Source organism: Mytilus edulis, chromosome 11 (genome assembly GCF_963676685.1).
Source record: "Mytilus edulis chromosome 11, xbMytEdul2.2, whole genome shotgun sequence".
NCBI classification, from domain to species: domain Eukaryota; kingdom Metazoa; phylum Mollusca; class Bivalvia; order Mytilida; family Mytilidae; genus Mytilus; species Mytilus edulis.
Window position 1 is genome coordinate 38,951,722 of NC_092354.1, and position 27,993 is coordinate 38,979,714.

Below are 27,993 nucleotides of genomic sequence, written 5' to 3' on the forward strand. Positions count from 1 at the left end.
CCCTTTGAAAATTTCTATTTTAATGCCAACAAGGAAGTTAATTAATAAAAAGGTCACAATGAAAACATCAGCTGTAAATTTGCAATTGAAGTTTTTTTGACACAAAATTGACCATGGACTAAATTGTGTGTAGCCTGTAGGTTAGCGGTGTTAAGAGGTAACTATTTTAAAAATTTATTCAATGACATTTAAAATCGGAGTTGGGTAATCGTCAATTTTCTGGGTGTGGACGGCTAACAACCGTTTGTTTTTCTTTCAGATATATTCAAATAGTTTTGATGCTGACAGATGTGTTAAGGGAGGGGGTTTATCCGAAACAAGAAACGTATCCCTATAGATTTTATAAGATTGTACGGTGATATTTTTTTAATCCGATGTTCCACATTCTGACTTGTACTTAGTAGTTTAAAAAATGTTATTGCATTTTGAAAGATAATATCACCATTTCTTAAATAACTGGACATAGTACATGTATTATATTCATAATATTGAGTTGTATGATATATATTCATATGCGTATAATTGAAAAATAAATAAATGAAAGAATATAAACCGATTTGCACAACTTTTTGGTACCAGCTAGATGTAACATCAGTGCATACCGTTTTTATCTCGTATGTATATACCATGAATCGCATGTATACTATAAGTAAGTTTACAGGTTCCAATAGTGGAGCAGCAACTGATTACACTCAGGAGTTTCCGTCTTTAATTGGCGGTTTTTCGATGAGTTCTCTCTTTAGAGAGTAGCCATTTAGCTTCAATAGGAAAGGGGGTACCGTATGTTTTTCATGTTTTTGTCTAAGTCTTTTTTTTCTTTTTCTTTTTCTTTGATAGGTTTTTGACGCTTTCAATTATTATTTTCCCTCAAGAGTTAACCATATAAGTTATGGGGAAAATATAGATTCAGAATATATATTTTTGTCATTTGCTTGACAACAATATTTTTTCCATTAGATTGAGGATCAGAATATTTTTTCAGGAAAAAATCATAACCCCCTTTTGAAGTTAAGAGGTTGTTCCCTTAAATGTTCTCGATTTGTAGTGTTTTTAGACTCATTTTGTTTCGTTGTTTTAGTCCATACTTTGAAGGTTTAAAGTGATAATAATGAAATATACAGTACCAATTTTAATGCTCAATTTCTGTTATTACACGTTTGACAAACATAAATCAACAAATCAACAACGAAAATTTTAAATATCAGTGGCGGATCCAGGGTGGGGTGCAGGGGTTGGAACCCCTTCTTTGACGATCAATGCATTTGAATGGGGACATATAGTTTGAATCCTTCCCCTTTATCCTGGATAAGGACCCTCTTTTAACACATGACTGGATCCACCCCTGTATAAGATTCACTGAGTCTATTATAATTAAGTTATATATTCTTGTAGGTGTTTAAAACAAAAATGGAAGCATCAAGGAGAACTTCAGAATGCAGAGGAAGCCGGTTAGTTGTTGCAGCTATAGACTTGGGAACAACTTTCTCAGGATACGCATTTTCATTCAGATCTGATTTTGAGTCCAACCCACTCAAAATTAGCACAAATGATTGGTCTGCAGAGGGTGTTCACAGTTCAGAGATGAAGGCGCCATCTATATTGTTACTAAATCCTGACCAATCATTTAACTGCTTTGGATACCGAGCACAACATACTTACTCAGACTTGTTGGACGATGACCCAGATAAAGCTGCCAAATATTATTTTGTCAAGAACTTCAAAATGCAGTTACACAATAGGGTATGTGATTATATGAACTCCCCCTCCCAAAGTAGTAGTATATATTGTGTGGCAGCAGCAAATATTTTTGCCACGTTGACAAAAATTTTGCCCCCGTCAGCAAAAATTGCATAATATATTTGTTGGATAATATCAAAATATTGATTTTTAATTTGTAAAATATAAAAGAATGTTTTTATTTTTTTTTTCACTGCATTAAACAATTTTAATGCATTACCAATCAATTTAACATTGTTGATATGCTGGATATGGAAGTAGTAAAAGTAAATTGAACATTTAAAAAAAATTTTCATTTCATTAAACAATTTAACGCATTACCAATCATTTAAATTGTTGATATGCTGGATATGGAAGTAGTAAAAGGAACATTTAAAACAATTTGAGAGCTTTAATTTGATAAAAGTTTAATTGGTAAATATAATAATTAACCCTAACCCTAACCCTAACCCTAACCCTAACCCTAACCCAAACAAAAATATCATACATTATAAATTATTATTATTATTAATAAAACATGGATGAGATAGAATCATGTGAAAATATAGCCAGACTTGATAACATATTCGATATAATATATGCAAAGTCAGTTTTTGACATTCTGAAGAAGGAAAATCAAGTGGAACACATAAGTGGAGGAAATGCATGGGATTTTTTTTATCAAGTAGAAACAGATAAAGTGTACACCGATTTTGTTAATTTAGTCAGACAATCAAATATTCCAGATAATGTGAGAGTCTACTATCAACTTACATTTTTACAATCAACAGATTGGAAAAATACTATATTGAAAACACCGCACAGAGCATCTCGCATAATAGATAAAGTTGAAAAAATGATAGATTTGGAACCTATTTTTAACAATGGAAAATGATGATTTAGATGAAAAACTTAGGAATGTATATTACAATACAGCAAATGGGGGAGCATACCTAAGTGCTGAAAAAATTTATCAAACGTTGAAGACATCAAGAGATGGAAATGTACCAAGCGTATACAAGATCAGGAAATGGATGGAAAAAATAGACGACTACAATTTACAAAAACCTGTAAAACGTAGAATTAAAAGAGTGAAAATAATTGTATCGGAACCGTATGAGCAATACGATGCTGACCTTATGGATGTATCCAACATACAGAAATATAACAATAAGACACGTTTCCTGTTGGTTGTTATCGATATTTTCACACGGTTTTTATGGATTTATCCATTAAAAAACAAGTTTGGGAAGACAGTAGCTGATGCATTTGAAAAAATCTTCAAACATGGTAAAATCCCTTTGAAGGTTTCCACAGATGCGGGAACTGAATTCAAAAACAAAGATTTGAAACGTGTGTTTAAAAAATATGACATTTACCATCATGTCTATTTAAATTCCGACAGTAGTAAAGCGTCAATAGCAGAGAGGGTCAATTTGACATTTCGGAGGATGATGTTCCGATATTTTACAAAGCATAGAACTTATAGCTATCTCAATGTTATACAAAATTTGGTAGCAAGTTATAATGCAACGCCACATAGAAGTTTAAATAATACAGCTCCAAAAGATGTGAATGAGAAAAACAAATATGATTTGTGGGCATATATGTATATTAAAACTCCACCCAAAGAAAAACGAATCAGAGAAAAGAAAGAAACATTAAAAGTACAACGTAAAAGAGGGAAACAGTTTCATTTTAAAATCAATGACATGGTAAGACTGAGCCATTTGAAGAAACCGTTTCAAAGAGCTTATCAGCAACAGTGGACCTCCGAAATATTTAAAATATATAGACGATTTCTAATACATGGGAAAATCTTTTATAAAGTACAAGATTTTTTGGACAAGGAAGTTGTAGGCAATTTCAATTATACAGAGTTGCAGCGTGTGAAAAAGGAGGCTGACGCATTGTGGTTTGTTGAGAAAGTGCTTAAATGGCGAAGGCGGAATGGTCAACGTGAGGGTTATGTAAAATTCCAGGATTGGGATAAACGTTTTTGTCAGTGGATTCCTGAGAGAGATATTGTTGACTTTTAAAATGAGCTTTTACATGGTCATTAACAGTAACAAAAATTTAGACATTTACCCACATAACAGACCACACAAATTCCGTACATATCTTCAGACGCCAATAGTGATGAAATCAAAATGGAAAGTCGCATTAGTTGATATTAAATTATCATCAAATAATGATCTATATATATATGCAAACATATGCGGTGATGTAATAGTCGATGGTAACAAACAACCCTTATTGAAGCGAATATGTTGCTGCTCTCAAACTGAATACTACCACTTTGATCAACTTGCATACATTCCAGTGGTGAAAAGTGAAATAAGAGACATTGAATTCTTTATTACTGACATGCAAGGGAGTCATGCATCATTTTTAAAAAATCCAGTGTCGATTACACTGCACTTCAGGTCGTATCCATACTTTGCATGATAATCATGGAATTGAACAATTCTCAATATGTGCTAGACCCTAGGACATGGATAATGTACTATGAAAATCTAGCGAATGACAAACATCACAATTCATATCTTAATAATTCATACAGAAGAACTATCCAGAGTGGTGGTTCCCTCACTAATTCAGCAGCTAGCTTCATGGAACCAATCACATTACCACAAAGTAAACCACATGCGCAATCACCCATTAAACTTGTAACACATGCACAGCAGCAGGTGGAAAATGCTAAGTCGGAAATTAGTCGAGCTGTGAAAAAGATAAAACGCAAACGTGGGAAGTTACAAAACAGTAATAGAAAAAGCCATAGAGGGGAGCAGAAGAAAACGAAAAAGACAAAGAAAGGAGGAAGGAAAAATAAAACAAACAGTAAGAAAGGAAGTGTACAGAGTGTGAAAAAAAGATTAAAGAATCAGCTAATTGAAAAGGATATTTTCCAGTAAAATTCAAAATGGCTAAAATAAATCCTGAAACATTTCATGAGCTGCAACCAAGTCAGTTGTCTTTATTCAATCTACCAGGTCATCAAACTGCAGTCACAAGAATCACATATGAACATATTCGACCAGCTGCAACTTTTACAAAGACATCGCCAATAGAGTTTCACATATCTGGTGGAACAGAGTATCTAGACTTAAGTAAATCAACAATGCATGTACGTCTAAGACTTAAAAGAGGAGATGGAACCATAGCAGATAGCAGTGACGTTAATTGCGGGCCTGTGAACTATGTTTTGCATGCATTATTTAATCAAATAGATGTTTTAATTCAAAATAAAATTGTCACATCTTCAACAGGATTTTACCCTTACAAAGCTTATATGCAAACTTTATTGAAATATGGGAAAGAAGCTAAAGAATCGCAGCTCTCAAGTCAATTATGGATAGACGATCATCAAGGAACATTGGATGATGCAGATTGTAACACAGGATCAAATCTTGGGCTCTACAGAAGAACAGCATACATAAAAAATGGTAAAACTGTTGATCTTGAAGGAAACATTTTCCATCCCCTGTTTTCAATGAATCGTTACATATTAAATCAAGTAGGAGTTACTGTGAAATTCTACAGATCGAGACCAGAATTTTATCTAATGTCGGTTGATGAAGATGCTGATTATTACCTTGAGATTGAAGATATGTATCTATCAATAGCAAAGATCCACGTTCACCCCGGCATTGTATATGGCCACGATTCTATACTCAGGACAGTAAACGCTAAATATCCCATTGTGCAAAATGATGTTCGCACAATTTCACTTCCAGCTGGTCAAATAAGTTTTAACTTCAACAACATATTCCAGAATAATAGACCCAATAAGGTATTGATAGCCTTTACGGGGAGTCAAAACATAGCAGGTGACTACTCACTATGTCCGTGGACATTCAAACATTGCCACCTAAGTGAAATAAATCTTAAAGTTGAGGGAGTGCCAGTTTCCGGGAATCCTGTCAGAGTAAAATTTGACTCGTCAAGTGGAGAATCATCCATTGTTGCATTTCGCAATCTATTTGAGGTTGCTGGGAAAACTCTGCAAGACTGTGGTAATGGATTAAACAGAGACAGTTTTTCTGAAGGATATGCCTTGTATGCCTTTCAACTGGAACCAATTTTTGAAGGTTTAGATTATTTAACATTGAAAAGGAATGAACGTGTCAATTTGGAATGCACATTTGATTCTCCCCTCACTGAACCAACAACTATAATCATTTATAGTGAATTTAGTGGATATTTTGAAATAACTCAAACTCGAGACATCATAATTCAAGAATGAACACTATGCAATTGGAGTGTATGATTAATTGTGATGAACTAATGAAGGATAAAATTGTTGGTATATTTGCAGCAGATCAGATACCTAAGATAGTGAGAAATCGACCCATGGGATTTATTTGTAACACTGAAAATCATTTTGAGAATGGTGCACACTGGATCGCCTTTTTCATAAATGAGGAACGAAGAGGGATATTTTTCGACAGCTTCGCACACTCTCCCGATTATTATTCACGTCACTTCTTAAAATTCTTTGAACACAATGCGATATCTCTGGAAATAAATCAAAAACGATTACAGAGTGAGAATTCATCAGTATGCGGTCAATATTGCATTTTCATCTTATCACTCTTATGTAGAGAGTATGATCTAACTAACATTCACGATTTTTTCAGTGATAATCATCAAGCAAACGACATCTTTGTTTTCAATGTGATTGGTAAAACCTATTCACACTGCATATGAAAAAGTGTTTAAAATGATGAGACACATGGTAACAATCATCATTCGAGCAAGAGGTGATCATCATGAGTTTGGTGAAATTTCAAACACCCATGACTTCAATATGTGTCGGTCCAACGGGTTCAGGAAAAACTACATACATTAAAAGATTATTAGAGAACGCTCAGGAAATGTTTACAATACCACCTCAGAAGATATACTACTGTTACAGCATATGGCAAGATGTCTTCGATGAATTGAAAAAAACTGTCTCCAACATTTCATTTCAACTGGAACTGCCTGATGAAAGTGATTTTCTTGTTGATAAGGATATACACACATTATGGATCATTGATGATAAAATGGATGAAGTAGTGGACTGTAAACTGATGCAGAAGATTTATTGCGTTTTAAGTCATCACACCTTAACATCAATTATTTTTATACTACAAAATTTATATCAGAAGGGGAAGGTTATGCGATCAATCAGTTTGAATTCTCACGTCTTTTTTCTTTTCAAAAATGGTAGAGATTCACTGCAAATACAATCTTTAGCTCGACAAATGTTTCCAGGTCAAGTTCGCTTTTTCATGGACGTTTACCAACGTGCAATTAGCAGACCATACAATTGCTTGATAGTGGATATAGCACCAGGTTCAAACCCTGAATATCAGTTGCGCGCAAATCCTTTTCCGGGGGAGGACACGATTGTTTATCAACCAAAATGATTTTAAAAGAATCAAGTAGAAGCTTCCTTAAATTATTGGCGAACACTACACCTGAACAATCTGCTCAAATCATAAAAAGCACGGACCACAGACAATTACAACTATTAGTAGAAATAGTATTCAACTGTCTAAAAAGCGTCATACCATTGTCTGAGAGGGTTAAAAGGAATCTTTCAACTTTTGCAAAGTTCATTCGTGCTGTGGTAGTTAATAATATAACACCTCAGTTGAGGAGAAAACGTTTACTGAAGATAATTGTTATTATTCCAACATTGATATCATCTTTTTTCAAATACTATGACTCGGGAGTTAATACTATTACCCAAGGAGAAATATGAAAGATTGATGAATATGTCCAACCAATGTGAAATTGTTAATGTGAAAGAAAAAGAAAAGGAATATGATGGTAAAGATAGTGACAGTATAAAAACAGAAATAAACCTAGAAGAAGATGTAACCAAACAACATGGTAGTGGTCAGGTTTTGCAAAAAACAGAATTGAAAAATTTAAAAGAAACTGTAGATCGATCAAAATCAGACAATCAAGAGGAAAATAGGATGGATGTTGATGAATATGATGGTGCAGCAGAGGGTAAAGCTATCAAGATGTCTCCTGAAAAATTCTTAAGAAATGTGGAAAAATCGCAAAATCGCAAAAGATTAAAGAGTAAATGGTTATCATTTCATTTGTAATGAAGAAGTGGATTATTTAAAACTATTGGAGACTTCAATCAATCACTTGTATTTTTCTTTAAATTTGTCTATATTTATATATGTATATAATATATTGTCTATTTGTATATTTACACTGTGTACCTTTAAATTTAATTAATAAAATAAATATTTAGATAACATATGTTCGCCTATTAGTTCTAGTCCACGATCGCGTAGTATATATAAAACGTTGAAAGTGCTATTGATATCACAATTGTCATGGCTGATGATCATTTCTGCGAGGATTTATTGCGTCTTTATCCTGACAGTAACCCTCAATATCAACAGCAGTTGCGAGAGTTAAATGATCGATTGAGTGTTGATAATGACAACAGATCAAATCTTACGGTTAAGGTCTATTCATGTTATTATTGTAAACTTCTGTTTGATCACCCTTCCAAACTGAAGAGACACCAGAGAAACAGTTGTACATTTCCATGTCGACAATGTGATAGACATTTTGATTCAGCGGAAAATTTGTTTAAACATAGCAACATCGATCATACAACTTATCAGACTGGTTCAGGAAACACTGATTCAAATTCACATACTACAATCAAACATAAAAGTGTGGATAAGTCTGCTCTCTTGGGAATAGCACGAGCTCGTTTCATTTATCCGAATGAGGATAATGGGGAAAAGTATGATCTTCTAGCATTTTTATCTGGAATTAAGCATGAGGTAAAAACTCATTTACAAGAGATGTGTGATGAACTCGGTCATATTAAGTGGTATATGAATTGTCTTGTGCAAATGATCAAGCCGAATGGAGGTGAAGGTGGTAATGATTTAAAGAATAATGCACATTTTATCTCGAAGACATCGAATCTAGTTGATAGAGCAAATATAGATGATGAACATGATATTAATGTGACATATCAAAAAATATTCAAAAGTTTTGATGAGTATATACGAAATGGGAGCGGTTGGTCATTAGATCATATTAAACACATTGAGATTAATACAGCTAAATATAAACCTTTAGGCGGTGGATCGTATATACCCCTACCAAGAACTCTTGCTGCAACCAGAGCGTTACTCAACATAAGAAACTTAGATGAAAAATGTTTTGTATATGCTATTATAGCATCCATACATCCTACGTGTTCAGGTGACCCTTCTAAAGTGCATCACTACATCCCATATGAACATGAATTGAACATGGAAGGTATACAATTGCCCGTTGCACCATCATTTGTGAGTAAATTTGAAAGGCAGAATAACATTTCAGTAATGGTGTTAGGATTTGAAGAGGGTGAATTTTTCCCCCTCCATGTAACAGGTCTAAGAGAAGCTCATCATGAAGTTGACTTATTGTATTTGAAAAGTGGGAATAAAAGTCACTGGTGTTTGATTACAGATCTCAATAGACTTTTATATCGAACAAAATGCTTGGGACGCAGTCATAAGTATTGCAGATTCTGTTTATCAGGTTTCACCAGTGAACATACTTTAGAGAAACATATAAAATACTGCTCAAAATTTGAAGCTCAACATGTGACATATCCCACCAAGGGGGTAGACGATATACTAACATTTCAAGATCACGCCAAACAGTTACAAACATCATTTGTTATTTATGCTGACATGGAAACATTTTGCGAACCTATGGTTACTGAAGAGCCAGAAGATAATCGAACCAGCACAACGAAATTAACAAAGTTGATACCATGCGGGTACGGTTATCAAGTTGTTTGCATCGATGACAGATACACTCAACCACCTAAAATATATAGAGGTGAAAATGTTAGTGAACACTTCCTTCATAGTCTTCTTGACGAAAATAAACGTATAAAGGCTATTTTGAACAATCCTGAACCCTTGTGCATGACTGTTGAAGATGAGGAAGATTTTCAATCAAGTACACATTGCCACATTTGCATGGAAGAATTTACAGATTCCACTATCCGCGTTCGAGACCATGCACATGTTTCAGGTAAATTTCGTGGCGCTTCATGCAGAGATTGCAATCTTAATTTTAAAGAACACACATTCGTGCCAGTTATATTTCATAACCTGAAACAGTTTGATGCACATTTAATCTGTTCCTCGATAGGTATTTTCAAGAGTGAAGAAATTGGCTGCATAGCCACGAATGCAGAAAAGTACATCAGTTTCAACCTATCCAATCTGCGCTTTATCGATTCATACCAGTTTTTGAATTGTTCACTAGAGGAATTGGTATCGTCAATGTCTAAGGAGAATCCGAAAGAAACATTTAAACATTTTACAAAAGAATTTGATGATGATAAGCGGATTGCTCTTTTGTTGAAAAAAGGAACATATCCTTACGAATACATTGACAATGCAGCAAGGTTCAATGAAACTGAATTACCCTCTATAGACAAATTCTACAGCAATTTATCAGAGAAAACAATTAGTCAAACCGAGTATGAACATGCGCAACGGGTATGGAATCAAATGAATATTAAGAATATAGGCGAATATCACGATCTTTATCTAAAAACTGACGTTCTATTATTAGCTGATGTATTTGAAACTTTCAGGAAGAAGTGGATAACGAACTATTCCCTCGACCCTGCAAATTATTACACTCTTCCAGGGCTTTCCTGGCAATCTGCATTGAAAATGACTGGTGTGAGACTTGAGCTATTGACAGATCCTACAATGTGGCTCTTCTTTGAGCAGAGTATACGAGGAGGTTTAACAATGGTGAGCTGCAGACATGCAAAAGCAAACAATCCCTACTTGAGCAATTATGATCCAGCTTTACCAACTTCATACTTGATGTATGTAGATGCGAACAATTTATACGGTTTAAGCATGAGCATGCCATTAGCTGTGGGGAAATTCCAGTGGTTGTCAGAAGAGGAAATAAACGATTTCAATGTCTTAAATGTATCCAATAACGCTGACATCGGATATGTCATTGAATGCGATTTGGATTACCCAGATAACTTACACGATCTTCACAATGATTTTCCTCTTGCAGTTGAAAAAGGAGTGATAACAAATGAAATGCTTTCACCTCATTCACGTCATCTGTATGAGCAAGCAAATGATGATGGGAAAGAATACCAACCGAGCACCAAATTGCTAGCTACTTTGAAAGATAAAAAGCATTACATCTTGCACTATGTGAATCTAAAGTTATACCTCAAACTAGGTTTGGTTTTGAAGAAGATTCACAATATAGTTTCATTTGAACAGCGTCCATGGTTGAAACAGTATATTGACTTCAATACCGAAATGAGGAAAAAGGCTACTAGCAATTTCGAGCAAAAACTTTTTAAAAATGGCAACAATGCTATTTTCGGTAAATCAATGGAATCGTTGCGGAAACATATCAACTTCTCTCTCTGTCATAGGTGGGATAAGTTTCAAAAACTTACTGCAAAATCATCATTTAAAAGCTTTAAGATATTCAACGACCACTTGTGCGGCGTGCTACAAACCAAAACAAAAATTTTCTTCAACAAACCAATTTACCTAGGACAAATGATTCTCGATCTGTCAAAGGCGCACATGGTTGATTACTACTACAACCACATGAAAAAACTATACAAGGAGAATGTAACATTATGTTACACAGATACTGACAGTTTCATTATGCATGTGAGAACTGATGACATATATAGAGACATGTCGTTAAACAGTGAGCTATATGACTTTTCAAATTATCCAGCTGATCACCCTCTTTACACCAAAGACAGGAAATCGATTATTGGTTTATTCAAAGATGAATGCAAGTCCATTCAAATGGTGGAATATATCGGACTAAGAGCAAAAATGTATAGTTTTATCACCGCAGACGACAAGGAAACTGTAGTAGCAAAGGGTATTAAAACCCGAAATGTTAGATTCGAACAATATAAAAACACCTTGTTCAATTGTTCTCCACTACTCTCGCATATGTACACTTTGAGAAGTTTCAACCATCAGATTCACATGGTGAAGGTTGTGAAAAGTGGACTATCACCATATGATGACAAGAGACACTTGCTGGATGATAATGTGCATTCGCTAGCATATTTTCATAGAAAATTAAAAGAAAAACATTAATACAATTGTAAATTGAAAAAAAAATCCATATCCGTAATAAATTCAAGAAAAAGAAAACACACTGTACAATAATTATATAATATTTTATTTCATGTAAATAAATATATGATTTTATAATAAAATATATCAACATATTTAAGTTTTATCCGTTTGCTATCAACCTGGGGAAGTGAAATACATAGGGCAATGGGGAGTAGCATGGTAAAATGGCGACTTTAACTTAAAAACCCCAATGAAAATACATAACTTTAAAACCCAAATGGACCTTCAAACAAACTTCAAACATAATGACAATAGGACAATGGGGAATAACACCTTCAAACATTAAGGCAATAGGACAATGGGGAATAACACCTTCAAACATAGGACAATGTGAAATAACACCTTCGAACATTAGAACAATGGGGAATAGCACCTTCAAACATTAGAACAATGGGGAATAACACCTTCAAACATTATGTCAATGGGGAATAACACCTTCAAATGGGGAATAACACCTTCAAACACACCAGTGAAATACATTGGACAATGGGGAATAACACCTTCAAACACGATGAAAATATTACAAATAAATTTTAGATTAAAATATAAGAGACATATTCTTTGGTAAATTAAACACAATTATGAAAATGGGTAATTACACCTTCAAACGCACCAGTGAAATACATTGTGCAATGGGGAAAAAGACCTTCAAACACGATGAAAATATTACAAATAAATTTCTTAAATTTTAGATTAAAATATATGAGACATATTCTTTGGTAAATTAAACACGTGAAAATCGCATGTTTAATATTTTCCTTAAAATATCGGAAAAGTTCTCCCTATTGAACGAAAGTCCGAGTGAATTTAAAACAGACCCTGGGACGTTCTTTAAATGAATGAATATCTCTTCAGATGTGAAATGGCTCCATTCCCTTATCATTTTATTTAATTGATATCTTTGATCAAAAATTTCCTCGGCAGCATTAAACACATCTAATTCGGCAAATCCAGGATTTAAAACAAATTGAAAGTCTGCATAATCCATAAAAATAATTAAAATTGGTGAGGGAATTTTACAAAAAAAATCTCTCATTTGAATATCACATTTTGTTGTTAATTTATTATAAATACATGCAACAGATAAAGTTCTTAATGAAGGTGGAGCTGACCGCTTTCGTTTTTCACTCAGTGTCTTTTTTTCTACTTCTTCTCCCATTGTCCTTTTTCTGTTCTGATTGGCTAAAAGAAATAAATAAGATACATAAACTCTAGTAAAATAGTTTTCACATCATAAATCTACAGATACATGCATGAAAACAAATGAACAAAGTGCGACACCTGTATTAAGAAATTGGATTTCATAATGGAGATTTCTAAAATAAATGAAAAGGATGAATTGAGTAGTGCAAATGTGGAAGAATATTCACTTAAAATGACAGATGAGCATGATTACAATTTTATCAATATGGATACAGCTGAAATCAGTGACCAGTTTCCACAACTGCACTGGCTTGGTGCAAAGATGAAAATTGTCGGATTGTTATTCTGTTCGATAACTCTAGCAGTTATATTAATAAATGGGCCATTAAACAGTGAAAATGATCCTCCATTCATATCTGATGATGTTAAACGAAACAGTAGCGGAAACGATTTATTTTGTAATAAAATGGACACTTTTGCTTTATCTGAAGATATTTTTGTAAATACATGTATATTGAATAGTGAACTGTTTGTATTATTGAGAAATGATCCTCTTAGAAATGAAATCGCTTTAAATCAAAGGCAATGGTTTTATCTTAAAGCGAGTATTTCACATATTGATAAATCAATCTTTGATTGGAAAAATGTTGCTAAGTTATAAATGATTTCTATCCTAACTATTGTATATAAGAACATATTAGAAACAGAATAAAAATTTGATCACTTACTGGTGTTATCTTCACTCGCCATCTTCAACTGCTTCAGAAAGTATGAATCCAGCTCCAGCTGTTTTCTTTTTCTTCTTTAGCCCCTTGAACGGGCCAGATTCTGCTGCAACAATCACCTTTCTGACGTCCGACTCTGACACTCCCGCCTCCTCATCGCTATCGCTGATAGCAATCACCTTTCTCTAAAATAAGAATATCATAATATAGAAAATCATCTTAAAATTTTAAAGTTATTTCAATGTTTTCAATTTTTTTTTTTTTTTTTTTTTTTTTTTTTCTTTTTATGGTACATTTAATTGGATAATTACTTTAAATTCATAAACTTGAAAATTATAACTACTTATTTTGATTTACATAGAAAAAAAAAAACAAAAGTTGTTTTACCTTTCTTTTCAAAGTAACTTTTTTTACTTCTTCTTCTTCTACTTCTTCTTCTTCTTCTTCTTCTTCTTCTTCTTCTTCTTCTTCTTCCTCTTCAACAACTATAACCTTCTTTTTCCTGCTAGGTTTTTGCAGCTAAAAAAATTAATATATAATAAAAACAATTGAACGTGTAAGAAATCATATAAATCAACGTTTGCTGTGGGAAAGAAATTCGTATTTATTAGCGGTTGAGAAATTTACCTAGAAACAAAAATGTTGAAATATCTGCAACTGAACGTTTATCAAAACATTTTTTACTTGCTATCAATAACTTTGAAAATTAATACTAACAGTGGTGAAATCAACCCAGAAACAAGTGAAATATCTGCAGCTGAACGCAAGCCGCTTGTAAATACTCTCTATCAATAACTTACTTTTAACTAAAACGTTTGTTGTATATTAAACCTATAAAGTATATATTTATGTTCAATTATTTGCTGTTGAAGGATAATTAGAACGTTTATCATATAGTTTTTACTCGCTTTCAATAACTTTGAAAATTATGTGTACTTACTAGCAGTAGTGAAATTTACGAAAAAACATATAAGGTGAAACATCTGCAGCTGGTGCTTTTATTAAACACTCGCAATATCTTACTTTAAAATAATTTTGTAGATCGCTCCTATTTCTTAGAGAATAAAATATATATCACGCTCAACTATTTGCTGCTGAACGATAATAATTTAGCTATATGTTCATGTAAATATTTACTGCTAAATATTAGAAATCACTAACCTGTTTTTTTATTTCTGCCTCAGCTTTTAAAAGAACTGGCTTCAGATTGCATAGCTCTTTAAACTCATCAGTCCCAAGAGTTATGCTTCTGCTACTTGTTAAACTGCCTATGTGGATATAAACATATCCCTTGTACGGTGTAACCGCAATGTTCTTCTTTCTTCCAAAATTCAACTCAGCCCGCTCTACTTCTCCACCAAATCCCCTCATGTACTCAACCTGGTTCATCATTTTTATCGCTTTATGATAGAATTGAGTGTACCGCGTTAATAAAGGAATAAAGCTTCCGTTTCATTAAATTATGAATAATAGTTTCCAACACTTATTTACTCCTAAAGGCTCGCCAACCTTCCATTATCCATGTTACACCATTTTATTAATTCATATGTAATTTCAGTGTAGATCTGTCCCGATCGCGATTTTTCATGTCAGATTGATCTCCAATATTGCGGCAGTATTTGGATAATACACCTTCTGTTTACATTAAATCTTAGTTCATCAGTTTAAATATAAAGTGTTTATCACCTTTCAAATTTGAAAAGTGATCATTACTCAATAAATTTTGATTGTTTTTATTTAAGATCAATTATATATTATAGATTTGTTCGAACCGGATTTTGATGGTTATTTTTTACATCTCATTACTATTTTTTCTCTCTATATATAATTTTTCCTTCATTAAAACAAAACCTATTTTCTTTTCTTTTCTTTGGATCATATTTTCAATGGTAAATCGAGTTGGATTTTGACGATTATTTTTACATCTCATTACTATCTCCTTTTTTTTTCTCTCTCTCTCTCGCTCTAATTTTTTTCATCGTTAAAACACCTTTTTTCTTTTCTTTGGATCATAGTTTCAATGGTGAATCCTATCTCCTTTTTCTCTCTCTCTATTTTTTCCTTCGTTAGAACATAAGCGACTTTTTTCTTTTCTTTGGATCATCTTTTCTTTGGATCATATTTTCAATGGTGGATCATATCTCCTTTTTCTCTCTCTCTCTATTTTTCCCCCTACATGCTACTTTTTTCTTTTCTTTTCTTTGGATCGTAGTTAATTGTTTTGCTCATGACTTTTTTGCAGCTAGCTAATTTTTCCCATGTGTAAATATTTCATTTGATAAGATTTGAGATTGAAGCTTGTGGATTACCATCTTTTATAATTAATAGTTGATAAAAATGTTTTAAGCAAAGTTTTTGTTTTGCAAATTTCTAGATATGCTCTTTTCTTTTCTTTGGATCATTGTAAATGGTGAATCTTGTTTTGTTCATGACTTTTTTTTCAGCTAGCTTCTTTTTTCCTGTGTAAATATTTCATTTTCTTGACAAGATTTGAGATTGAAGCTTGTGGTTTGACCTCTTTGAAGAGTTGTCTCATCAGCAATTAAACCATATTTCTTTTATAATTAATAAATTTAAAGTAGATAAAAATTAATTAAGCAAAGTTTTTGTTTGCAAATTTCTAGATGATATACAAATGGTGTCAACTGGTAATCATCCACATTGATTGGGGTAGCAATGCAGTGGGAAAAGTTTAAGAAAAGTCTAATTTATTAACACATATCAAATACAAATACTTTATTCCATGAAACAACATAGTAAGTTTCAAAACAAATCAAGTTTTCTGCACTATTTATATAACAATTGTAAATAATATAAACAAGAGAACTATCAAATGAAATTTGGTTATAAAAAACTTACATCATTTGTAATGCACCATTTTTTTCACATAAAACATGTTATAGAAAGCACCATGACAGCGGTTACAAATCAAGAATTTTTATATATTTATCTCTAGGTTTAACTTAATCATATAGCACTATAAAAAGTAATAAAAACAAAAGAAAAAAAGTTTAAGCAAACACAATATGATAAAATATGCGATAATATGTTGTAATTAAATTTGGATGCTGTAAATTCTCATATGAAAAAATTCCAAAGATGAAAATGATGATAAAGTAAACATAAAAACAAAAAGTTCTCCAAACATTATATACATATATATATTATTTACATATATACAATAATACCAATCATATTTGTTTTTTAATTTAATTTATTTCTATTACAAAACTAAACATATGTAAATGGAAAACTAAAAAGAATAATTTAATGAAAGGAATAGATTAATAATGAACTTTAATACCAGAGAAAGTAGATTATTTAATGAAAAGAATAGATTTATAATGAAATTTATGGTTTGAATGAGCATGAAACATATAAACTAAGGTGAATTTATAAAAACAAACTACATGTATACTACTATTTACAATATAATAAAATGAGAGTAGAGAAATGCGAGTATAATCAAAATCTTTTCTTTAATTAAAATAAAGTGTAACTAATCCAAATAAATCAAATGAAAGAAAATTGAAAAGTTTTGGTGATATAATTTTTCATAATATAAGTAGATTTGTAGAATACATCCTCATCAGTGATTATTAAAATTTAGATAACAGTGTATAAATAAGTTTATAAAATTTAGAAAAAAGATTATAAAATTTAGAAAAAAAAAAATAAAAAAATATAAAATTTAGAAAAAAAATTTAAAAAATTTCATAAAATTTAAAAGTTTAGAAAATTAATCATAGGTTAGTCTCTGTGGCCGAATAGATATCCTGTTTGATCTTCTCAATATTCTTGGTGGTTGTTGTTGTGCTGGGGCTACTCGTCTGTTATTTTCACGTGGTGGAAAAAAATAATTTATAATTTCTTGAAGCCTTTCATAAATTGCGATGAGGATATATTCTACAAATTAAAAAGTAGTAAATACAGAGATAGATATTAACTTAAACAGTTTTTTTTGGTGTATTAACAAAATCTGCAATTTCTATTTCGGATAGTGAATCTGCATCGACATTGAAGGAGAATTGGTGTTGGCGGAAATTGGTTTTTGCAGTTCTCTTCTTTTTGCAGATGCAAAATAACATCAGCGACAAGAGCATAACACATGCTAGAGATGCTGTAAAGATAAATTTGAATATGTCACTTACTTTAAAAATTATAAAATATATTGATATATATAAATAGATTAGACCATTGGTTTTTCTGTTTGAATTGTCTTTATAGCTTACTGTTTGGTGTGAGCTTTTGCTCTGTGTTGAAGGTCATACTTTGATCTATAATACATTGGCACTCATACCGCATCTTTTTCTTATTTATAAATAAGTGTTTTTATTAGAACATGTATATATTTTTATTTTATTTATTTATTTTATTTTTATATTGTTTGTCAATCAAATAAATAAATTAAATTTAGATACTTACCAAAAATCATTATAAGAATGATCTTAATATTATCTAGACCCTTGTCTTCCTCCTGTGCATGTGGTGTTGACTTCTGAAATAAAGAAATAAAATCATGTATTTCATGAAAATGTTGATATTAAAAAATCTTATCCTTCACATTTTAATTTGTTTTTAAGCACTATACTATAGAGAATACAAATTGACTCGTTCATGTACATGTATTTCCTAATAAAAATAGAAAACAAAACGGACGTTTTAATTAAAAAAATATCAGATAAATGCTTACCAGTTGTTTATCAGTGGTGCCGATTGACAATGTGGATCCTGGTGTTACTCTTGTTGCTGCTGTTGTTGTTGTAGAAGCTATGACTCCATTCTGTAAAAAAAAAATATACATAATGTAAGAAATGTTTTACACAATAAAATTAATAAATAATATATAAGATCTGCTCATAGTTTAGGTTGTTTCTAGTCACTTTACATATAGAGACAATACTACGTGATTACTTTAAAGCTCTTATTATTCTGTTATTCTTTTCTAATTTCCTATATACTTACATCACAATGTATACCATTAACAATTGTTATTGTTTCTGGTGCTGCTAAAACATTGCTGCATTTAGAATTTCCTTGTTTGATCTCAATTGAATGCAGGTCTCTATTATTTGCAAGGTCCAATTGTCCGGCAACAAAAAATCTTTCGAATACGACTTTCTTTACATCTAGTCGGATTCTGGTGTTGTAGAGCCCTGCTCCAGTCCATCTGCAATGGAGAGTATCCCCCTCCACTGTGCATACATCTCTCAATTCATGCGAGCATGAAACAGCTGACATTGTGAAACAAATGATGATGAATATAAACATGGTGTTGATGGGTGACATTTTGCAAATATTTTGAGGAATTAAATACCCGGATGAGAAATAAAAACAATAGTCTAATTAGGGAATAAATTAGGGGTAATTAATTCCGTGATATATGGTTGGGATAAGAGTGGTAGATGGATAAGGTTTAATTAATGTTTGAGTATGGATTGTTTTAATAAATAATAATAATAGTTTTTACAATATACGCTAGGGTTAGGGTTAATTAATATATTTTCAATTCTTATTCATTTTTTGTTACAAATGAAACTTAAAAGTTTTATAAAATTTCTTCTCTCAACGCGAAGTCATTTAATCTTCTATTTTTTCAGTTTTACTTTTAACTTCTTTATCCAAAATATTAACAATTTAAATTGTCTATATGTTAAATGCGATGGAAAATAAATCAAAACATTCTTTTATAAGTGAAAAAACAAAATTTTCATTTAATATTATACAACAGTTATATTATGTAATTTTCTTGACGTCTGCAAAATGCAACGTGTGAAAAAATCAAAACAGTCTTTTATATTTCTACAAATTTTAAAATCCAATATTTTGATATTATTCAACAAATATATTATACAATTTTGCTAGCGGGAACAAATTTTTGTCAACGTGGCAAAAATATTTGCTGCTGCCACACAATATATACTACTCAAAGTGCACATATTTTATGCTTTTGATTGCCCTTACATGACCATATACCTCATACTGATGTTTCTCTCTACTCGTTAAATATTTTCGCATTTTTTCTTTCCTCAGTTTTTTTTCACCGTTACTTTTTTTTTTACCTTAGAAAAGGAGACACAACTTAAACAATCAAACTAATAAATCGAAACAAACTAAGAGCACCATGGCACCCTTCCCTAACAAAAGGGCACACCCACATTCTTGTTTCCACAGCTTCTATAAATATAAGCAACAGCGGCCAGGTAACCAATGTTCAAGCATCTAAGATCACGTTTAAAGACGATTAAATGTTACAAAACTCGTGGCTGGAAAGGGGGGGGGGGGGGGGGGGGTTTAGATAGCAATTACACAGAAAGGAGTGAGACTGGCCCTATCGACAGGGTTAGCATCTCCAGTTATGCATTGATCACGTCAAAAACCTATGCGAACCCACCCTTATCAGAATATCACATAAAAAGCATGTACACTTTTACAGTAAGAAAAAATTCACAGAATGCAACAGATACCGGAAATATTGGTGTAAATACCTTTTCCTATTAAGTACTTGCTAGTGTGATGGGATTGCTTCCCTTAGAAAAACTTAGAAGATACTTAGTCAGCCGTAAGCGGTTGAGCTAAGGAAGTCCTTCTTTAGCTCAGTCGGTTAGCGTGCTGCCTCATAACACAGAAGTCCCGGGTTCGAGTCCCGGTGGGGACAAGCAATTTTGTAATGAAATTCGTGCTCTCCGGGTACATTGGCGCCCAACAATAATAACCCACGGTTAGAAGAATTACCTAGCCAGGTTAAAATATAAATATTAAAAAGATGAAGATATCATCATTATAGAGTATAATGACTCTTGAGGTGGGGGAAGTGTGACGGGATTGCTTCCCTTAGAAAAACTAAGTAGATACGTTAATAAAGTCAGCCGTAAGCGGTTGAGCTAAGGAAGTACTTCTTTAGCTCAGTCGGTTAGCGCGCTGCCTTGTAACACAGAAGTCCCGGGTTCGAGTCCCGGTGGAGACAAGCAATTTTGTAATGAAATTCGTGCTCTCCGGTTACACTACTATAACGTTGATAGCATAATAATTTCAAAAAAATATCGTTACGTTTAAGACAAATTACCGGAAATGCAAGGTCGGGTTGGGAACCGATTAAATACGGACACAACCAAAAACACACAAAATTTTCGTTATTGTTACGTTTTCTACGTAAGCGTAGCCATCACCTTCTCAAAATACAAAATAGAAGTTATTATTTGTTAACGTGTCTATCAAATGCTATGAGGTGAAATCGATTTATTACAACATTGAATGAAATATTTTTTCTAGGAAATTTCGTTGGGAATGATGATTCTAGATGTAACAGGAAAAGAATTGCCTGCTATCAAAGTATTTACTGAATCAATAAGATTTCTCAAAGACCATTTTCTTGAGATGTTTACCGACAAAAAGTTAGGATTTACTATCAACGATGTGTTCTTTGTGATTACCGTTCCTGCCATTTGGAGCGACGCTGCAAAGCAGTTTATGAGGGTGGCCTCTGAGAAGGTAATCTATCTTCAACTGATCTATATTGTAGAAAAAAGTGCCGAGAAAGTTCAAGGCCTTCACAATCGAAAAGTGTTATGACCAAAACAGTCCTAAAAATAGCAATTAAGTGGGAACGACAAAGCCCCCCCCCGGCCGTTCGTTGAACATTAATCTTATTGCCTACCCCCCCCCCCCCCCCCCCCAGATGGTGTCTGTTCGGATGTGCTATGTTTATAAATAAAGTAAAATATCAACAAAAAAGACCACAACCCAAAACGGAGAGTCCTTTATTGAATTGGCAAAAATCATAGGCTCCAACACACTTAATGAATGGTAAACAACCGTCATATTCCAGACTTGGTACAGGCAAAAATAGTGGATTAAACTTGGTTTAATAGCTAACTAAACCTCTCACTTTTAAGACAGTTGCATATAATTCTGTTATAGTGATAGCAATATGTAAATACTCTGCGACATCCTATTGGGAATAAAGAAGTTTAAACTGATGGACATGAATATTATCACAACTTCATCCTCATGCAAAACAGTTGATTATTTTTATCAATCTTACAGGTACTGCATTTTCACGAAAAAGTCCCAATTCAAGAGCCTGTTGGTCAGTAGATGTCGTTTGTTGGGTGTGTATACGTTTCTCGTTTCTCGTTATTTTAATAGCCTTTCCCTCTATGATTTGTTTTACACTAGCAATTTTGGAGTGCTTTTTAGCTTGCTGTTCGATGCGAGTCAAGTCTGTTTTGAAGGCCATACTTTTACTTTATACACAATATGACTTTGATGGAGAGTTGTTATTTAGTAATAGGCAATCATACCACATCTTCTTATTTATAACTTGACACGTAATAGAGATTACTTGTTTTCAGTTTTATATAATTTAGAGTTAGTCCACAGTTTGTCCCAATTAAACTTTCTTTGGTATATTTTTGTTTTATTTTGTTTGTTTATGTTTTTTTAGGGGTTGGGTGTGGAGGTCAAGTCTCATTTCTGTTTATATACCCTTTTCGTGTTCATTACAGGATGGATTTTGCAATTTTGAAATAATCTTTAGGTCCGTATAAATTGTTATAATTTTCTGTGGAATGTACTGACAACACACCCCAGCACACGAAATACTTTAAGGGGGTAGACCTTGGTTCAGGGAGATAACTCTTTAAATCAGTTAAGCGTTTGTAAAAGTCAAGTTCATCAATGTTTTTTAAGCATTTACCTGAAACAGATTAAAAATAATCTATGTAACCTAGAAGCTTAGAATATGTTTTTGAAAATGGTTGACACAAACGTACTGATGATTTTAAGAGTTATTTCCCTTAACCTAGGTCTACCTCCTTAAGAACCAACAAAGATGCAAATAGGCTAACATATTTTTTTAAAAGATATTTGATATGACAGGCAAAATCACTTCTAATGTTTCTATCTCTTATTTGAAAAGTTCTCAAAAAAAAAAAAATCCCTGGTGGTCCTTGGAGAAAATTTGAAGGTGCCAACGATTAGATCTATTGCTAAATACAAAGAGTATGTCGATTCTTTCTAAAATTTTGAGAGACCAAACCTTCGGCCCACCATTTTTCGAGAACTCTATTTGATTCCGATTGAACAGAGGTTATTTAAATTAGACTGAAAACATCAAATACTTCAGTAGGCTGACAATACAAAATATAAACAAACATTGTTTACAAAATCGCTAAATTGATTTTATAAAGTCAAAATAGTTAATATTATGCATCAATGACTCATTTCTATATTAATTTGTGATACTATGTGATGTCGAAATAAGCATTTCCTATGTTTAAGGAAGTAGTTTTAAAAATACATAAAAAATATTTAGAAAAAGGTTGACACTTAATTTTTGGTTTAATATATTATGATATTGAATTTTATGATTTTTTGGCACTATTTGAAATAGAAATGAGGGTCTTGATAGGGTTGATAGAATAACAGCTGAATAAAATGGCGCCAAAACAATTGGAGATTAGAGAAAATAGAACAAGTTGATACGTTAAGTATGGGTTAATTATTTGTGAGGTCTTTGGTGGTATTGTACTAATTTTATGCATTGACTTATTTCTGAGATTCAGGAACATATCGGAGTCAGTAAGGGCTGACAAAACTATTTTTTTCTTCCAGTATTTACTAAGAAAAATATTGTTTTTTTCCAATCATCTAAAAAATAAGCAGTGGTGGATCCAGAAATTTTCACAAGTGGGGGCCCACTGGCTGCCTAAGAGGGGGCCCGATTTCATCACGTCTCAGTGATTCCCTATAGAAGCAACTACATTTTTTTCTCAAAAAGGGGGGGGGGGGGGCGGGCGGCCCCCTGTCCCCCTAAATCCGCATATGATAAGGTATGCATATATATTAAAAAAGTAAAACAACAAAAATACCAAACTCCAAGGAAAATTAAAATTGGAAAGTCCCTTTATATAATAATAATTAAATTTTGGATGTAACGCGTCTTCTGATTGGCTGACGTTATTTTGTTATGAGCCCATAGACATAATTTACTTATGTGACCGTGACGTCATCAACGTTTTTTCATGGTTTTCTACGGTTTAAAATGTAATTTAGAATTAAATTATAAGAAATGACTGTAATATTTTTTCTGTCTATTCGAAATAACATAAAAAATGTGGTGCACACTGTTAAATAACCCGCTACGCGCGTTATTCAGTGTGCACCAATTTTTTTATGTTATTTCTTCATAGACAGAAAAAATATTACAGTCATTCCTTAAATTATCAAAAATATCCATCGAATGGAAAACAGTTGTCATATTCTTGTCATGATACAGGCGTTTCCTTATGTAGACAATGTGGGATTAAACCTGGATTTATAAAGTCTTAACAAGGGATGGTTTGTTTCCTGAATTCTAAGTTTACCGATAACACGAGAAAAGGCGATCGTTATCAATTTTATCTATTGATATACTAACAGAATATCCTTCCTGAGCTATACCTAACTATATACATGATGATCAAATGAATAAATAAACAAAAATGAATGAATGAATGAATGAATGAATGAATGAATAGATAAATAAACAAGAAATAATTGAATGTGTGTATGCGAACATGTAAGAATGAAGGTTAACCGAACAAGTGCAGTGGGGGTCCAGGTAGAGTATAGGGCGTACCAACCCTCCCTATCAATTACAACAAAAAAATAAGGGGGTGGGGGCTTAAACTTTATATTTTTTTCACGATTTATTAATTTTTCTTTTAAATCATCCAAAAGTCTTTTGCCTCGTTTTACGTTCGGTATTTGAAACGTTTTATTGAAATTACGGACCCAACTTAAAAATATCCTCTTCTGAAACGAACGAAAAAAGAATAAGAAAGAATGACTTAATTGTATCTTTTATTATACAGGAACAGAAATTGACAAAAGATGCTTGCAAATTAATGAATGAAATTTTCTACTCTCAGGCAGGAATAAAAAGTTCCCAGATGATGTTAGCCTATGAACCAGAAGCGGCAGCCTTGTTCTGTAGTCTGTTACCCGAGGATCAAGGAATAGCTAAATATTTCCAGGAACGACGAAGACTTATGATAGTAGATCTGGGTGGTAAGTATTATGAGAGGGAGCAAGATATCTTTTCTGGACGTCGTGGTGGGCCTTTATTTTGTGGGAATTCGGGATTGGGCCTATAATTTCGCGGGAACTCGGGATGGATTTGCACCTACATATATCAAGACTCGGGAATTATTAATTATATTTTTAGGATCCAGGGAAATACTTTTGTTTTCTATTTCATTTAGACTAGTATTTTTTTAATTTTTGCATTGAATCGTCGTCCGTCGTCGTTAACTTTTACAAAAAGCTTCTCTGAAACTACTTGGCTAAAAAAAAAAAGAACATAGGGGTAAAATGCAGTTTTGGCTTATATCTCTGAAACCAAAGCTTTTAGAGCAATTCGGACATGTGATAAAATTGTTTATCAGGTCAAGATCTATCTGCTTTGAAATTTTCAGATGAATCAGGCAACCTGTTGTTGGGTTGCTGCCCCAGGATTGGTAATTTTAGAAAATTTTGCAGCTTTTGGTTATTGTCTTGAATATTATTATAGCTAGAGATAAACTGTAAACAGCAATAATGTTCAGCAAAATAAGACCTACAAATAAGTCAACATGATCAAAATTGTCAATTTACCCCTTAAGGAGTAATTGCCCTTTATAGTCAATTTTAAGCAATTTGTCATAAATTTAGTAAATTTTGTAAATTTTTATTCGTTTATGATATGCACATAGACCAAGGTGAGCGACACAGGCTCTTTAGAGCCTTTAGTTGTAGTATCTAATGATATCTTATATTATAAAATATCGAGGCTTGCTATCCTTATCATCGACGCCAAGTACTTCAACCAATCAGAAAATGTTTATTTGGGGCATTCGACCTATTTTAACTCAGATTTTGGAATTTTTCAATCGAAATTATAGAAAAATGGAATGTTGTTAGTACATATAAAATAGAAAATGATGAATACTTTTAGCTAAAGAAAATTTGGATGGAGCTCTGTGTATTTACATTATTTGCACAACTCTCCTTACTGGTGCCATATTTTGGAATTTCCGTGACCTAAATGGTTCGCGAAAATTAATATTTTTATATATAGTATAGTAATTATGATTTTAACCTTATTTTACATGATTTCCAAAGCATCAGTAAATACAGGTGAGCGACACAGGCTCTTTGGAGCCTCTAGTTTTTACTAGATGTATGAAGATACTTTCATTTGAAATACAGAAATATCAATAAAAGATAATGTATCCATATGTTGTAATGTTTATGCCCTTTGGGGCCCATAATTGGAAAATAAAAATATCTTATCTTATATATATAGCGTGAAAGGCAACTCATGGACAACACTGTAGCTTGTACCTCATATGAGTCACGCAGTTATCTATGCGTTGAAAAAAAACCAGTAATTTTTCATGATACAAACCGTATTCGACGTCCATATGTCATCAAAGGTTTGACAACAAAATTGAAGTCAAATGCACGACGAACAGACTATAGATTAGTCAACAATAGAAAGCTAAAATGTAATACATAAAAACTACAAAATACAACCGAAGTTCATGACCACTTATCTATGCACACACACTCTGTTTGTCTGGATCATTTTATTTGATAAAATATCTCATGGTATTTGTCTCAGTCAACATCACATAAGAAGGTTATACGCTAAACGCTTGATAAAAGACAGTGTTTTAAAAAATAAAAAAAATAATTTTAAAGCTTAAAGTTCAGAGCGACGATCATAATCAAAATATCGTATTGAAACATATTCCGCGTGGGGGAAAAATCATGTGACTGAGTAATCTGCCGAGTGATTGCTCGTTCATTATGATTGAGTGATAATTAGAGTCCAACGACAAATATTACACGGTTTCCGCAACTTTTAGCATGAACTTTCTGTGTTTGACGTATCACATTATGAATAGCACTATTATCATTACAGGTGGTACGGCTGATATAACAGTTGTCAAAGTAATAAAACGTGAAGAGAAACTGACCTATATAGAGCACGTGTACAGAGTCACAGGAGGGGCGTGGGGCGGCAACCAAGTCAATAAGAATTTTGAAAAATTCTTAGAATCGGTATTCGGTAATGACGTCATGGACGAGTTTAAAAGAGACTATCTGTCTCAATATTTGGAGATGATGAGGGACTTTGAAGTGCAAAAGAAAACACTTTCAACTTCCGGTACGAAAACCGGTGTCGGAATCAGATTTGGAGGAGACCTTCGTCATATTTTTAAAAGTAAGCGAGGAAAAGATATTAAAGATGAATTACAAGACAAACTTAAAGGTATGGTTAGAATTACAGGAGACAAATTACGATTTGACCTAGCAATCTTCAAAAGATTTTTCCAAGACTGTGTAAAAGAGATTGTCAATCACATAAATGAAAGCTTTTTGAAAAGAGGATGTGCTTGGCCGTCTGCAATGATACTAGTTGGTGGATTTTCTGATGCTCCTGTAATCCGGGAAGCAATTGTTGATGCATTTCCTGTTATAAAAGATGTTGTGTCTCCCGTGGCGACTTCATTGGCCGTTTTAAAAGGATCAGTTATTTTTGGTCACGAACCAGCAATAGTTACTGGCCGAGTCTGTCGCGAAACGCTAGGCCTCACACTCCGTCGGCCATATGTGCCGGAAGGTCAAACTGAAAAGAAAACGTTTAAAATTGATGGACAACTTCGAGCAGATAAAAGTTTTCAAAAAATGTTTTCAATAAATGAAATCATTAAACTTGGACAAACCCGTACAGTGGCAATACAAGATATTCATACAAACAAAGAACTACGAAAACATCCGAAGATTATCGAAGTGTACGCCTCACAAGACGAAGATCCTGAATATATCACGGACGCTGGTTGTTCCCTTAGAGGAAAAATCACTGTTAATCCGCCAAGCGGTAAATGGCCGGAAAATGCGGAAGGTTTTATTGATATGGAAACCGGAGGAACGGAAATTATCGTACGGTACCGAGACAAACATTCGGGTCAGATTACTGAAGAAGCGATAGATTTTATGTGATACCTTTTATCTGAATGTAGTTTTGTCTTCAAATATATGAAAATTAAAAATGACTTTATCTAAAAATTAGACTTAAAATCATTTTATGATCAGAAATGATTAAAGCCATCATAACGTTTGTGTATGTTTATAGTTTTAATCATTTTGGATATAGCGTCCACCCTAATCAAATTGGTAACTCAATG

At 32.8% G+C, this 27,993-nt stretch overlaps 3 protein-coding genes across 4 annotated transcripts; 1 reads left to right on the forward strand and 2 right to left on the reverse strand.

The window, feature by feature from the left end:
* Nucleotides 1–27,874, forward strand: LOC139495543 (heat shock 70 kDa protein 12A-like). Its single transcript, XM_071283811.1, has 5 exons — nt 1–157; nt 1,393–1,740; nt 21,050–21,268; nt 24,691–24,829; nt 26,727–27,874. The coding sequence occupies exons 2-5, from the start codon at nt 1,408–1,410 to the stop codon at nt 27,806–27,808; spliced, it is 1,773 nt and encodes a 590-aa protein (XP_071139912.1). The 5' UTR covers nt 1–157; nt 1,393–1,407; the 3' UTR covers nt 27,809–27,874.
* Nucleotides 12,945–17,466, reverse strand: LOC139495539 (ABC transporter F family member 4-like). The gene is made up of 4 exons (XM_071283794.1): nt 14,939–17,466; nt 14,165–14,296; nt 13,781–13,962; nt 12,945–13,091 (listed from the first exon to the last, which is right to left on the reverse strand). Exons 1-3 carry the CDS (start codon nt 15,167–15,169, stop codon nt 13,792–13,794), a joined length of 534 nt encoding a protein of 177 aa, XP_071139895.1. The 5' UTR covers nt 15,170–17,466; the 3' UTR covers nt 12,945–13,091; nt 13,781–13,791.
* On the reverse strand, nt 16,499–19,066 carry LOC139495538 (uncharacterized). Of its 2 annotated transcripts, none has more exons than XM_071283793.1 (4): nt 18,743–19,066; nt 18,471–18,560; nt 18,203–18,275; nt 16,499–17,683 (listed from the first exon to the last, which is right to left on the reverse strand). In XM_071283793.1, exons 1-4 carry the CDS (start codon nt 19,064–19,066, stop codon nt 17,517–17,519), a joined length of 654 nt encoding a protein of 217 aa, XP_071139894.1. In that variant the 3' UTR covers nt 16,499–17,516. The 2 variants fall into 2 exon arrangements, with proteins under 2 accessions (XP_071139894.1, XP_071139893.1); XM_071283792.1 differs by having other exon boundaries at nt 16,499–17,897.
* Nucleotides 27,875–27,993: the final 119 nt, after the last annotated feature.